This window comes from Pristis pectinata, chromosome 23, assembly GCF_009764475.1.
Source record: "Pristis pectinata isolate sPriPec2 chromosome 23, sPriPec2.1.pri, whole genome shotgun sequence".
NCBI classification, from domain to species: domain Eukaryota; kingdom Metazoa; phylum Chordata; class Chondrichthyes; order Rhinopristiformes; family Pristidae; genus Pristis; species Pristis pectinata.
The window spans coordinates 33,952,216-33,964,963 of record NC_067427.1 but is presented as its reverse complement, the minus strand read 5'-3'; the positions used below and the strand labels follow the sequence as shown (position 1 = coordinate 33,964,963).

Sequence of the window (12,748 nt, the reverse complement as noted above, 5' to 3'; positions counted from 1 at the left end):
CCCCCATTACCTTAAAGCCATGCCCTCTTGTGTTGAGCATTGAGGTCAGTGCAACCCTAAAGGTTAACCACCAGGTTGGATCGGCGGTAAAGAAAGCGAATGCTATGTTGGCATTCATTTTGAGAGGTATAATGTATAAAAGTAGGAAAGTATTGATGAGGCTCTATGGAGCACTGGTGAGGCCTCATTTGGAATACTGTGTCCGGTTTTGGGCCCCATATCTTAGGAAGGATGTTGGAGAGGGGTTCAGAAAAGATTTAAGAGGATGATTCCCGGAATGAAAGGGCTTACTTATGATGAGCGTTTGTCGGCTCTTGTGCTGTACTCACTGGAGTACAGAAGAATGAGAGGGGACCTCCTAGAAACATTTTGAATGTTGAAAGGACTGGACAGAGTAGATGTGGTTAAGCTGTTTCCCTTGGTGGGTGATCATGACGAGAGGGCACAATCTTAGAATTAGAGGGTACTGGTTTAAAACAGAAATGAGGAGAAATTTCTTTAGTCAGAAGGTAGTGAAATTATGGAATTCTTTGCCACATACAGCTGTGGAGGCCCAATCATTGGGGGCACTTAAGGAGGAGATTGACAGGTTTCTAATTAGTCAAGGTATCAAGGGATATGGGGATAAGGCCGGAAACTGGGGCTAGATAGGAAGAGTTTTAGTTTAGCTCATGGAGCAGACTCGATGGGCCGAATGGCCTACTTCTGCTCCTTCGTTTTGTGATCTCTTATATCAATGATGTTCTCTCCATCATGCAGTTGATAATGATTTGATTCACTGTACCTGCAGCAGTATCTGGACATTGTTTAGACTTGGACTGAAGTACAGAGTAATATTTATGTCAACAACTGTCTCCAGCAAGAGATCCCTCATCAACTGTCTGAGCCATTTAATGTTATTACCATTGTCACATCAGCCACCACCAAAATCCTGCATATCAGTGGGAAAATAGCTATTCTGAGTGGTTCACCTTTTGTCCCTGAAGTCTCTCCACAAGGAGAAATTGGGAATGTGATGGAATATTCCCTACTTCTCTCAATGTAGCTGCATCACTCTTCAAACAGATTTAAAACTTTCAAAGACAAAGAAGTCGACGATATTCCATACATCAACTTAATATCCATTCCTGGGTATTGTGCAAGTCACCAAGGCTTTTGACAGCATTCAAACCCAGGGCAATACTACCTCAAAATCAATGGTTTTTTATGTGCTTGCTGCATTAACTCCATTATTTCCAAGTCTTATGTTATCTAAAATGAAATTAGGTAAAATTGGAATTACTTGGCTAGTTAGGCAGCATTCGTAATGTCATACAGCATCTAAAGTTGAATGTGTTGCAATATGGCTATTTCTTCTATGATATTGGTTCAAGGTCCAAGAATATTCGTACTGACTGCCTCATTGGAGTACCTTCATCACACGGATGGAAGCATTTCAAGAAGGTCCAACATCACCTTCTCTGAGGCAACTAGGAATGAGCAATAAATTTCAACCTCATCTGTGGCACTCAGATCTGGAGAGACTGGTTTTTTAAAAATGAAAAGCAGACCCATGTTGCCCTCCTTTACTTGTATTCAACTTTATCATTTTGTTTAGAAACTAAATAGAACCAGCAAATCTTAATGGATAAAACATTTAAGGTTCTGAATTCAATGGAATTTACCAATGTAAACATTTTGCTTAAAAAGTGACCCCCTAATAGAACTACCTGGTTTTTTAGTTGAAATGAACGTGCTGTGTTTGGACGTTGCCAAGTAAGCAGTTGTGTTTTGTGTGACAATGGAATTGTTTTATCAGTTAATTCTAAGTTTGAATTGCACATCATATCAAACTCTTTCAGTTGAAGAGATTTGCATTGGTCAGAAATTAATAAGTAATCTTAAATTTCAGACATTTTTCTGTTTGTGAAAAAAATAAGCAAAGTTGTTTCAGTAAACTGGGTTTAGAAGAAATGACCAAACCAATTTAAACATTGAAAGATTTTGCATTAAATTGCCCTTTCCAAATGTGTTTGAGAAGCATAGCTACAGTACTTCATACTAATAGATAATTTCTAATCTGAATGATTTAAGTCATTGTGTTGCTTAGGTGTACAGCTGCCTTTGCATTGATCTTGAGCTTATCATTTGTAGTCAAATAATAAAGCCCTGTATTTTAGAATGATGGGCAGGAACACCTGCACTTTCTTAGATCTCTGGTTTGTGAAATAGTTGACATCTTTTCTAGAGAATGACCTTTCATTAGAACTGGAAATAGAGAACAGGTTTTAAGCAAATAAAGATGGGGAAGAGAAGGATAGAGATGGGAAGAGAGGAAAGAACTAAGATCTCTGATACAATTGAAGGCAGGAGATATTAAATACCTCAAGGATGTTGGTGTAAAGCAAAAGAGAATGTATGGCACAACATAAAATGTAACAATGCAAAAGATGAGTTTGGAGGAGTTCTAAGTAGGAGAATCTTCACTAATTACGATTTTTTACAATACATGACCCCGCCCCCCCACCCCCCCCAATTATTGTACCTTGTGCCTAAAGTCCACATACATGTTTTCCATTGTAGGTCATTGAAGGAAAAACATGGGTTCAGGAATTACAATTGATTTTTGTCTGCCCAAGCCAGAACACTTATTTTTTTGATTTGTGATTTGTAGCGATACTTTGCTTTTGCTGAATAGTTCATAGAGACTAGTACAATAGTTCGTCATAATCCTTAACGTAAAAGAAATTTTGCATTTTAAGTACAAATATTTCCATTGTTCTAGATCTCAAATGTATCAATACTACCCAAGTTACTATCCTGCATCTTTGAAAATCATAAGCATGTTGTAATTGAGTGAACAGAACCCTGTTTTTAATTGATAACAGTACAGCACAATACAGGCCCTTCGGCCCACCATGTTGTGCCGACCTTTAAACCACGCCTAAGACTAACCCCTTCCTTCCACATATCCCCCTATTTTAAATTCCTCCATATGCTTATCCAACAATCTCTTGAATAAACTTCTTTAATCTCTTCCTCATTTGCTAAATGGTTTTGTTTTAGAAAAAAATAAATCTATAAACAGTGGCTGCAAGCAGGTTTAAAATTAGAAATGCTGTTTTTGGAAAACATGGAGTTGCTATTTTTCTGTTTCATTCAGGCTTGTATTGAAGCTAGCTGTTATAAGGCAAAACACAGCCACAGTTTTAAGTACAATTTGGCTGTTGCTGACCAGATTAAGTGCTAATTTTGGTCTCCACGTTGGGGGAAATAAATTGCCATGCATTCAGAGATGTTAAACAAGAGGAAAAATGCTTATAGGGAAATGTCTTTGACAGATTTCATTTATTGATGTTACTAAAATAGAATATTGTAAAATTGAACCTTGTTCTTAAATTTGTATTTTTTTGGCTTTAATATAGATCTGTGACTAAGGTCAATAAAATCAGGTTCATTTTGACTTGCAAATTATTTTAGAGGATATCTAATGGACAACTTATTTGAAATAGACTACTTAAAACAGTTTTTGCCAACCTTTGTGCCTTGGTTGTATGGATAATTTCTTAATTAGACTAGATAGATAAATTAGCATCTGTAGCAGGACAAGCTTTCTTCTGCATTCATCCATATTTTACATGAACTGTGCAAGAAAAGTCCTGGTGCAGGGATGGATTTGCCACAGGGATGTGCCAGTGCCTCAATTTAACATTTTATTGAAATGACTTGAGTGAAGTACAGAATTAGACTCCTTATTTAAGGCAGGATGTAAATGTGTTGGAAGCATTCAGAGGTTTATTAGACTAATAGCTGGAATGGGTAGAGTGTCTTGTGAGGAAATGTTAAACAGTCTTGGCTTGTGTCTGTTGGAATTCAGCAGATTAAGAGAGAACTTGATTGAAATATATAAGATCTTGAGGGGTCTTGCCAGGATGGATGTGGAGATGTTTCCTTATGTGGGAGATTGTAGAATTAGAAGTGACTTTTAAAAATAAGGGGTTGCTTTTTTAAGACAGATGCCACAAAATTATTTCTCAATCATGAATCTTTGGAACTCTGTTCCTCAGGCTGGTGTAAACAGTCTTTGAATATTTTTTAAGGCAGAGGTAGATAGATTCTTGACAAGCAAGTGGGTAAAAGGTTACTGGGATAGGTGGGAATGCAGAGTTGAGATTACAGTCAGAGCAGTCATGATCTTATTAAATGGCAGAACAGGCTCAGGGGGCTAAGTAGCCCACTGCTCCTGATTTGTACATTGGAATGCTGGATGCTTCTCTCGGTGGAAGCTGACAGGACATTTTCTGATAGAATGAATGCTGTCCCCAATAGACTCAATGTGTCTGCAAACATTACAGGTTCAGTTTACATCAAAGCAATTTGTAGTTGTAACCCCCTATTAAATGGTACCATAAAGTCCATCAATTTTGCCTGCCTACCTGGCTTCTATAAACATGGGAAAATGTGAAGATGGAACAATGTGATGTACAGAAAGATGTTCATCGTGAAATATTCTTCATCTGGGCCTGGTTGTGACATTACTGTGAACTGGATGATTTCTTCCAAAACTTGGTACATTGGAAGATGTTAATTGTTCTTCAAGAGTTAGTTGTCGAGAAACTCTTTTCCTAGTTGGTACTACTAATTGAGTTCTGTTAACAGCTTTGCTTCTAAATTTCATTCCATTTGTACATTTCTAGAAAGCTAAAGAAATTCATATTGATTGGATAACCCATTCACATATATCTGGTAATTATCTTCTAATTGGATGTCACATTTTAAAATTCATTTATATCTGAACCAGAGCCTAAAAATTTAATTTCCCTTAACCCTTAAAGTAATAACTGAAAATTTTCCACCATATTTCCTAGATAAACTGCAGTAAGCATAGGTAGTGTGGAACATCAAACTGAGAGATAATTGAGTATACTTATAACCCACTGTAATTCTCAACTGTTTATGAATGTATTACAACATGCTTCTACAATCCTCCACAAAGTGTTAGGAATGCCAAAAGATTAAAACCTAAAAATATTTGCTGATTGCTAGATTTTTGTTTCCAGAGATTTCATTTCACTGAGCAGAATTGGGAGAATGTGATGTTAGATGAGTAATACAATGTGCGAGAATATATTTTTGTCTTCATTCTTGATTTAATAGATGACTGATCTAATTAAAATACAAGGAGTTGTATAGTATGGTGGTAGTGTCATATTGTAATACAGATCCTTCTGATGCAACAAAATGGTACAGTAATCATAGTCATGCAGTTGTGGTTGTTGGGTTAGTGTAGCAAATTTGCAATTTTAGTTGAAATAAAATTGCATTCTGCACTAGCTGAATATGTCTGAACCATCGTTAGATTTCCAACTGTTGTAATAAATAACATAATTTTACTCCTGACTATTCTGATGATTTATTTTGAAAACCATTTTCTATTCATAGATCATACAAATTTTCATGCACATTAAAATAATCATTTCCAGGCTAGGTTTTGTATAAAGTAAATCAGAGAATCGGAGAAAATTTTATGATACAGAAGGAGATTATTTGGTCCATTGTGTCTATCGATTGAAAAAGAGCCACTCCGCCTAATCTCACTTCACAGCCTTGCAGTTTAGTTTCTTTTTCACAATTTTACAGATTATAGAAATTCCACACACCCAGGTAAACGAGGGTGTTTAACAGACTTTTGAAGCACGTGTTTGAATGAAAAAAAATTGTACATAGACTTTTCTATGTTTCTCTTGTTTATGCAGCACATTCATTATTTTGCATAAATCTCTCAATTCCAACATGTCTCCTTGTTATTAGCATGGAATGAGAATTGCAAAGATTTATTCATTTTACCAGCTGGAGTAATTTGATTAGATGTTTATATTTAGAAATTCTTGAACAAGATTATTTCACTGAGGCACGTATAATTTTCTTTTTTGGGAGTAATTCTGCAGCTGCTTAATTCTTGATTTATTGAAACTGCAACTTGTGTAAAATGAAGCGAATTCCCAGTTTATTGTCCCAACTGATTTGGTGGAGAATTATTGCGCATATGTGTGCATGCAAATAGTTTCCATAAAGGTGCAAATTTCAGTGTATTGAGCATTGAATCCCATTTGAGCATGCTCACTTCAGTGAATTAAACCCTAATATGAAGCTGTAGCATTTGATCACAATTCTTTGAATATGAGGTAAACATTGGTGATTTTATAAAAGGAGAGGACTTGAATATTAATTATGTAATCATCTAATTATTTTTTGTTATTCTTGATGATTGTGTTTTGCAATAACCCACTGGCATTCATGTCTTTCATCATGAAGGAAATTTTCTTTTGTCTATGGATTTTTGTACAGGTCTACATATACTGACATTTAAAAGAGCACATTTTATGTAGATAATTACCATTTGGCATTTGACTATCGTTTAGGTGCTGTAATTATGAAAGACAGTGAATGGATATGAATGTTGCAGAACAAATGAACAAAATGTCTTTTGGCACATTTTTATGAATGACGATTGATCACGTCTAAGGAATTTCATGCATTGACATGTTCAATAATTGGTTTATTACCACTGCAGTTCACTGAGATGCTAACAGAATCTTGGCAGGTGGATTTTCTTATCAAAAGCAAAGAATGTTAGATTTTAAAGTATTTCATTGTTTTTAATAGGTGATAATGAAATGGCTGTGATCGTGATGTAACAGTACTGTCTGGCCTGCAGTGCTTTCAACATTGTGCATTAGGGTGTGTTGGTATTTTAGAATGGAGATCATTTTCCTTTTGTCCTTTTTTTGTCTTAATTTATGAATGCATGATAATAGTGTTGTACTTTTACATCCTATATATTTGTCTGTGACTAAGATTAAGCCAGTTTTTCCCCTTGTTATTGAATTGCTCTAATGCACCCTAAGTGGTTTCAGGGATGTTTGTTCTTTGTTGTCATTGTTCACTTGAAATTTTTGAAATTAAACACTGCAGTCATACTTGTTTGTAATAAGATTTTGGAAATTGGGAGAGCTGTAGAGAATCTGGTTGGAAGGCCATGGATTGTATTTACTTGCATTATTTGAAAATTTGCATATTACATCAATGGGAGAAAAAGTGTCAATTTTGTTTGTTTAAAGCAGAGTATTTTTGAATCAGAGGTATATGTGTTGTGCTTTAGTTGAAATAGGGGTAAGATTTTACCCTCTTACCAAATGTTGTAGTGAATTGGAAACTTTTGCTTCACACTTGGGATCTGGATTTGGATAAACCAGAACAGTTCTTCATATTTATTGAAGCCTTATTTATAAATTGTGAACTATATTTAAGCTATCCCATTTCAGGATTAGTACAAGTGCATCACTTATGCTGTCTTTTAACAACCCACTGGAATGATACACTTCCAATTTATTATTATTATCTTATTATTGGGAAAATTGCCATAGATGAAATCTTTTAATTACTTTCAAGTTATCCATTAATAATGTGGTCTGTACATTAAAAACTAAATCCCTGTAATTTTTTTGGTGATTAAGTTGTACCATCTTTTCAAAAGTCTTTAGCCACTTTAATTTCAGTACATTGTTTTTCATCTATTTTCCTTAAAAGGCAGTGACTTTTTTTAAAAACTCTGTTGCTATCTACTCCAGTGGCTTCATATATAGTTGTGTACAGGAGTGGTGGGAGTGTGAATCTCATAATTGAACTAGATTCTGACTTGCATCCGTATGAAAACCTGGAACCCAAGCTGACTTTTGTCCTCCCTGCCCCATGGGTACTGAAACCATTTGTGACAACCAGCTGTTGTCATTGGCTGAAAATCACAACACAAGTGCTCTGTGATTCTGCTTAAAAAGTAATTGAGGAGGACAAGGTTTTCTTGTAATTACATAAATTCATCGCACCTTGAATGACTTTTGTCCAGTTCATTGTATGGTAGAATTTGAGAGGAGTGATATTCAGACTGCATTTTCTTGGGGTTGCCTTGTGAGACATAAAATGGCCGAAGATTCAAAATATTTGTATTAAAATATACTGTGTATAGTTTAAATGGGAAATGGCCTTCAAGTGCATATTTAGTAAGTAGCACTTTCATAGACTAAGAATCTTCATGAAATATTACAAAACACAGGTCATATTGTGCTGCTAAGTATCTGTGTGATGTGAAACACTGTTTTTGGATAACAATATGTTCTGTTTTTCCTTGCTATTTGATTCTATTTTGTTTGAAAGCAATACATTTATTTTCAATTGAATGTGATTTTGAGGAGACTATGGTTTTGCTTCATCCATTTGTTCTACTCTTTGTTGTGTTGGAGGCAGATTTTGAAAAGTTGTTGCACAGCTGAAATGCTGTCATTTTTCTATAATACATGGATGTTTCCAAAGAAACTGGTACATTTTATTGGTGTACATTTGATTTGGGATAAAGCACATAATCTGTATGTAAAAGATTTCTATTACAGTTCAATTGTACAGTATCCAGCACTGAGGTGGTGTAAAAATATATATTTTGGTTTAAAATTTAATAAGCAGTCCTGTCAACATTTGGAATTTGAGAGTTAAAATCCTTTTGGTGTTTAATTTTATATTTAATGACTATTTGGCTTAACAACCTTAAGGCCAATAAAATACCATGGCAGTTCTGTCCTTTGAATTGTAATTTTGTCATTTTAAGAATAGCTTTATTAAATTATAATGAGTTGTGAACATTACTAAGATAAAACAAATTATTTGGAGATGTGTGAATTATTTTTTTTACATTTTCATATCCCTTTTTATTACAAGTAAAAGTGGATTAGTCAAATAAGATCTCTCGTAGTAAGTGCTTCTAAATTGCATTTCATCAATCTTTTAATAGCTGACATGTAAAGGCTGGGTATATATATTTATTTTCATACTGAATTCTTTTGAATCATATTCTTATGGATCTGGGATTAAGTATTTGTCACTTAAGTCCTATATTTGTAAGACCGCTTCTTTCTACCTGGAGAAATTACCCAGTGTGTCTTGTTTGAAATTTGGATGTTATGAACTGTTTAGACTTGCCAAGAGAGAAATGTATTTTGTTTTGCATTTCTGAAACAGATCAAAATATGCATTGCATTTACCTTAATGTGACCAGTTTCATGAAATTTCATGAGACTGGAGTGTTTTAGCCCAAGAAGTGTTGTGATAGTCAGCCACAAAATGGCAGATAATTGAGTCTGCAAGGAAACATGTTATGAAATGGTTGAATCTGCAGTTCCTACATTGAGCATGCTCAGATTATTGAATTATAACCTATAGGGGGAGATGAAGAGTTGAAGCAGAAAACTGTCTTCAGCAGCAACTAGGATTTACGACTGCTTGAGTCTTTGTCCAAAGAAAGGTATCAAAATGACCTGTAGAACTTCTATGCAGGTAATTACTGCCTGCTGCTTATCCTCTAACACTTCGAGCTTTCAAATCTGACAATAATATGCACAAGTGGTTTGTTGCTAGAACTATCCTTTCCTAAATTTTAAGATTTAAAGACGTCGGTGCTTTGAAGTCAGATTGAATAAATGTACAAAGTAACTGTGTGGAAACTTCATACAGGTCTACATTTTAATCATTAAGTATGTTGCTCCGTGTTAGTTTAGGAAAAATGCAACATTGATAATTTTTTTCCTCAAGAAGTTGAGAATAGAATAAGACTCTTTTGCTTGAGATAACAGTAGATACTTGTGGATTCCCAAGATCTTTATGGAGAACACGTTAGGGACAAAGCAGGCCTGTGATTTTTCATAAAGGAAATACAGCAAGTGTGTTGTTAGCACTTGATTTCATAAATGATGTATCATTTGCTATCCCAATAAATTTATCAAAATACATATCTTGATAGAGTATTTTGTATCTTGATCTTGTGATACATATTCCTCAAATCCTGACTTGCAAACATTATTGATGCATTGTGTATCTCAGTGGTCAAAATTGCCTGATTCCAATATCTTGCAGAAACTCATGATGGACATTTTATATTAGCTGTCCAGTGACAACACCTTTCTAGTTTAAATTAAAACTTAAAGTCATTACATTATTGGAGATGATTATTAGGTGGCATATTTATGTTTTACACCTTAATACAAAGATGTATGTTGTTTGCACTGTGGACTTAAAAGAAACCTAATGTGGCCCCTCAACAGTCTTTCTGTGGAAATTTTTTTGCTGAGAGTAATTGAAGTATGTAAACTTGCAAAATGCTTGTTTTATTTTTTTTGAGAGTTTATCATGCTTCTAGATCTTTTCTAGTTTCCAACCACAGGGTATTATTTTAGGAACTACAGGTAGATTTGGTGGATCAGAATAACTCATTTGATAGTTATTTTGTTGAGAACCTATTTTGAAAGTCAAGTTTAAATTTACATTAGGTTTCTTATAATTTCACAGAAATGTTATGGGGGTATCTTATAAATGTTGTGTATGATGGATATGAGCAAATTTGATATCAGAAATTGTGTAGAAAATTGCATCCGAGGCATTTTATGCTTAATTATGTTAATTTACAAGTGGCACAAGAATAAGCTTGTTCAACCATTACGTTTTTAATGTGTCACAGTAACTTGTACTTCAGGTAGTAAAGCTGTCCATGGGTTAATTTTGCTGCTTAAATCTTCATTAAATGTGCTGTGTTGTGTGTGGTACATGCTACAGTTCTTCATAAACAACATTTCTTGTGATTTCTCTTCTGGAGTATAGGGCAACCTATTGGGCTCTTGGGTATATTTATTGAATCAGTTGAAAGTATTTTGAGTGGGTTGGCAATTTGGCTGCAGTTACAGTATCCATTTGACTACTTCAAGCATTTCAGTGTGTGGATGCCAATATTTCCCTATACTAGGTTTGATTGCAGCTCTTAATGTGCTTTTATTGACAACATGGTAGCATGCAAACCACTTTAGTGCCGTAGAACCATACAGCACAAAACAGGCCCTTCAGCCCACCATGTTGTGCCGTCCATCAAACCACCCTCACACTATCTAACCCTTTCCTCCCGCATATCCCTCTATCTCACATTCCTCCATATGCCTATCCAACAAACCTTGAACCTGTCCAATGTATCTGCCTCCACCACCACCCCAGGCAGTGCATTCCACGCACCAACCACTCTCTGGGTGAAAAACCTCCCCCTGACATCTCCCATGAACCTCCCACCCATAACCTTAAAGCCATGACCTCTTGTCTTGAGCATTGGTGCCCTGGGAAGGAGGCGCTGACTGTCTACTCTGTCTATTCCTCTCAATATTTTATATACCTCTATCATGTCTCCTCTCATCCTCCTCCTTTCCAGTGAATAAAGCCCTAACACCTTAAGCCTCTCCCCATATTCCATACGCTCTAATCCAGGCAGCATCCTGGTAAATCTCCTCTGCACCCTCTCCAATGCCTCCACATCCTTCCTATAATGCGGCGACCAGAACTGAACACAGTACTCTAAGTGTGGTCTAACTAGAGTTTTGTAAAGCTGCATCTTCACTTCGCGGCTCTTAAACTCAATCCCATGATTTATGAAAGCTAACATCCCATAGGCCGCCTTAACTGCTCTTTCCACCTGTGAGGCAACTTTCAGTGAACTGTGAATATGAACCCCCAGATCCCTCTGCTCCTCTACACTGCCAAGTACCTTGCCATTTACCTTGTACTTTGCCCTGGAGCTTGTCCTTCCAAAGTGTACCACCTCACACTTCTCCGGATTGAACTCCATCTGCCACTTGTCAGCCCAGCTCTGCATCCTATCAATATCCCTCTGTAAGCTCCGACAGCCCTCCACACTATCCACAACACCGCCGATCTTAGTGTGGTCCGCAAACTTACTAACCCAGCCTTCCACCCCCTCATCTAATTCATCTATAAATATCACAAAAAGTAGAGGTCCCAGAACCGATCCCTGTGGGACACCACTAGTCACTGTCCTCCAATCCAAGGGCACTCCCTTCACCACAACCCTCTGTTTTCTACAGGCAAGCCAATTCCTAATCCACACAGCCAAGCTTCCCTGGATCCCTTGACCTTCTGAAGAAGCCTACCATGAGGAACCTTATCAAACGCCTTACTAAAATCCATGTAGACCACATCCACCGCACTACCTTCATCAATCTTCCTCGTCACCTCCTCAAAGAACTCTATCAGGCTTGTGAGGCAAGATCTTCCCTTCACAAACCCATGGAAGTTTGTAATGTAACTGCAGTTGTCTTATAGCATGATACTCTACATAGCGTGTATACCACAAGTTGAGAAACCAAAACCTGAGAGGAACATGAGAGCTATTTTCACTGACGTGCAAGAGTCATGGATTAGGGAAGGGTTCAGGAAGTGGGGATATCAGGGAAAGGGATAGTACTCGAGGATTGTGGTTCATGGGAGAAAGGTGATGTTGGAGGAGTTCAGAGGGGTAATGGGTTAAACTTTGGTGACCTAATGGAATTGGAGCAAAGATTGAGGGATTACTCTGAGCAGCTGGCCATGGCTACTGCAGGTCCCCACAGTGCAGCACGTCAAAGAAAATGCCTCGCAGAAGAGAATAGCAACGGACTAGAGAGGGCGAGGCAGAGGAGGTACTTGGCCGTGTCTGCCAACCCAATCCATGCAATATCAGATCCAAATCTTATTGCCCCACAGTATTGAGTGACCAAAAATAAACACTAAATGTGAAAGAAAATTTTTTATTTTTTTTACCTATATTAATTCTGTAAGAGCTGAATTTTATTCTATATCTCAAATTTGTGGGTGGTGATTTGTAAATTTTGTAAGGGCAAATTTCCATACC

At 36.5% G+C, this 12,748-nt stretch overlaps 1 protein-coding gene across 7 annotated transcripts in view; it reads left to right on the top strand.

Annotated features, from left to right (window-relative positions):
- LOC127582227 (histone-lysine N-methyltransferase EHMT1-like) overlaps nt 1-12,748 on the top strand; it is a 193,079-nt gene that overhangs the window by 42,355 nt on the left and 137,976 nt on the right. The window contains exon 1 of one of the 7 annotated variants that reach the window (XM_052037350.1): nt 9,315-9,363. The exons of 4 other annotated variants lie outside the window; for them this stretch is intronic. In XM_052037350.1, the coding sequence (XP_051893310.1) occupies nt 9,340-9,363 (24 nt within the window). In that variant the 5' untranslated portion in view covers nt 9,315-9,339. Of the gene's footprint in view, nt 1-9,314; nt 9,364-12,748 lie in introns of those variants that run through there. 2 more of the 7 variants (XM_052037348.1, XM_052037354.1) reach the window with 2 other exon arrangements.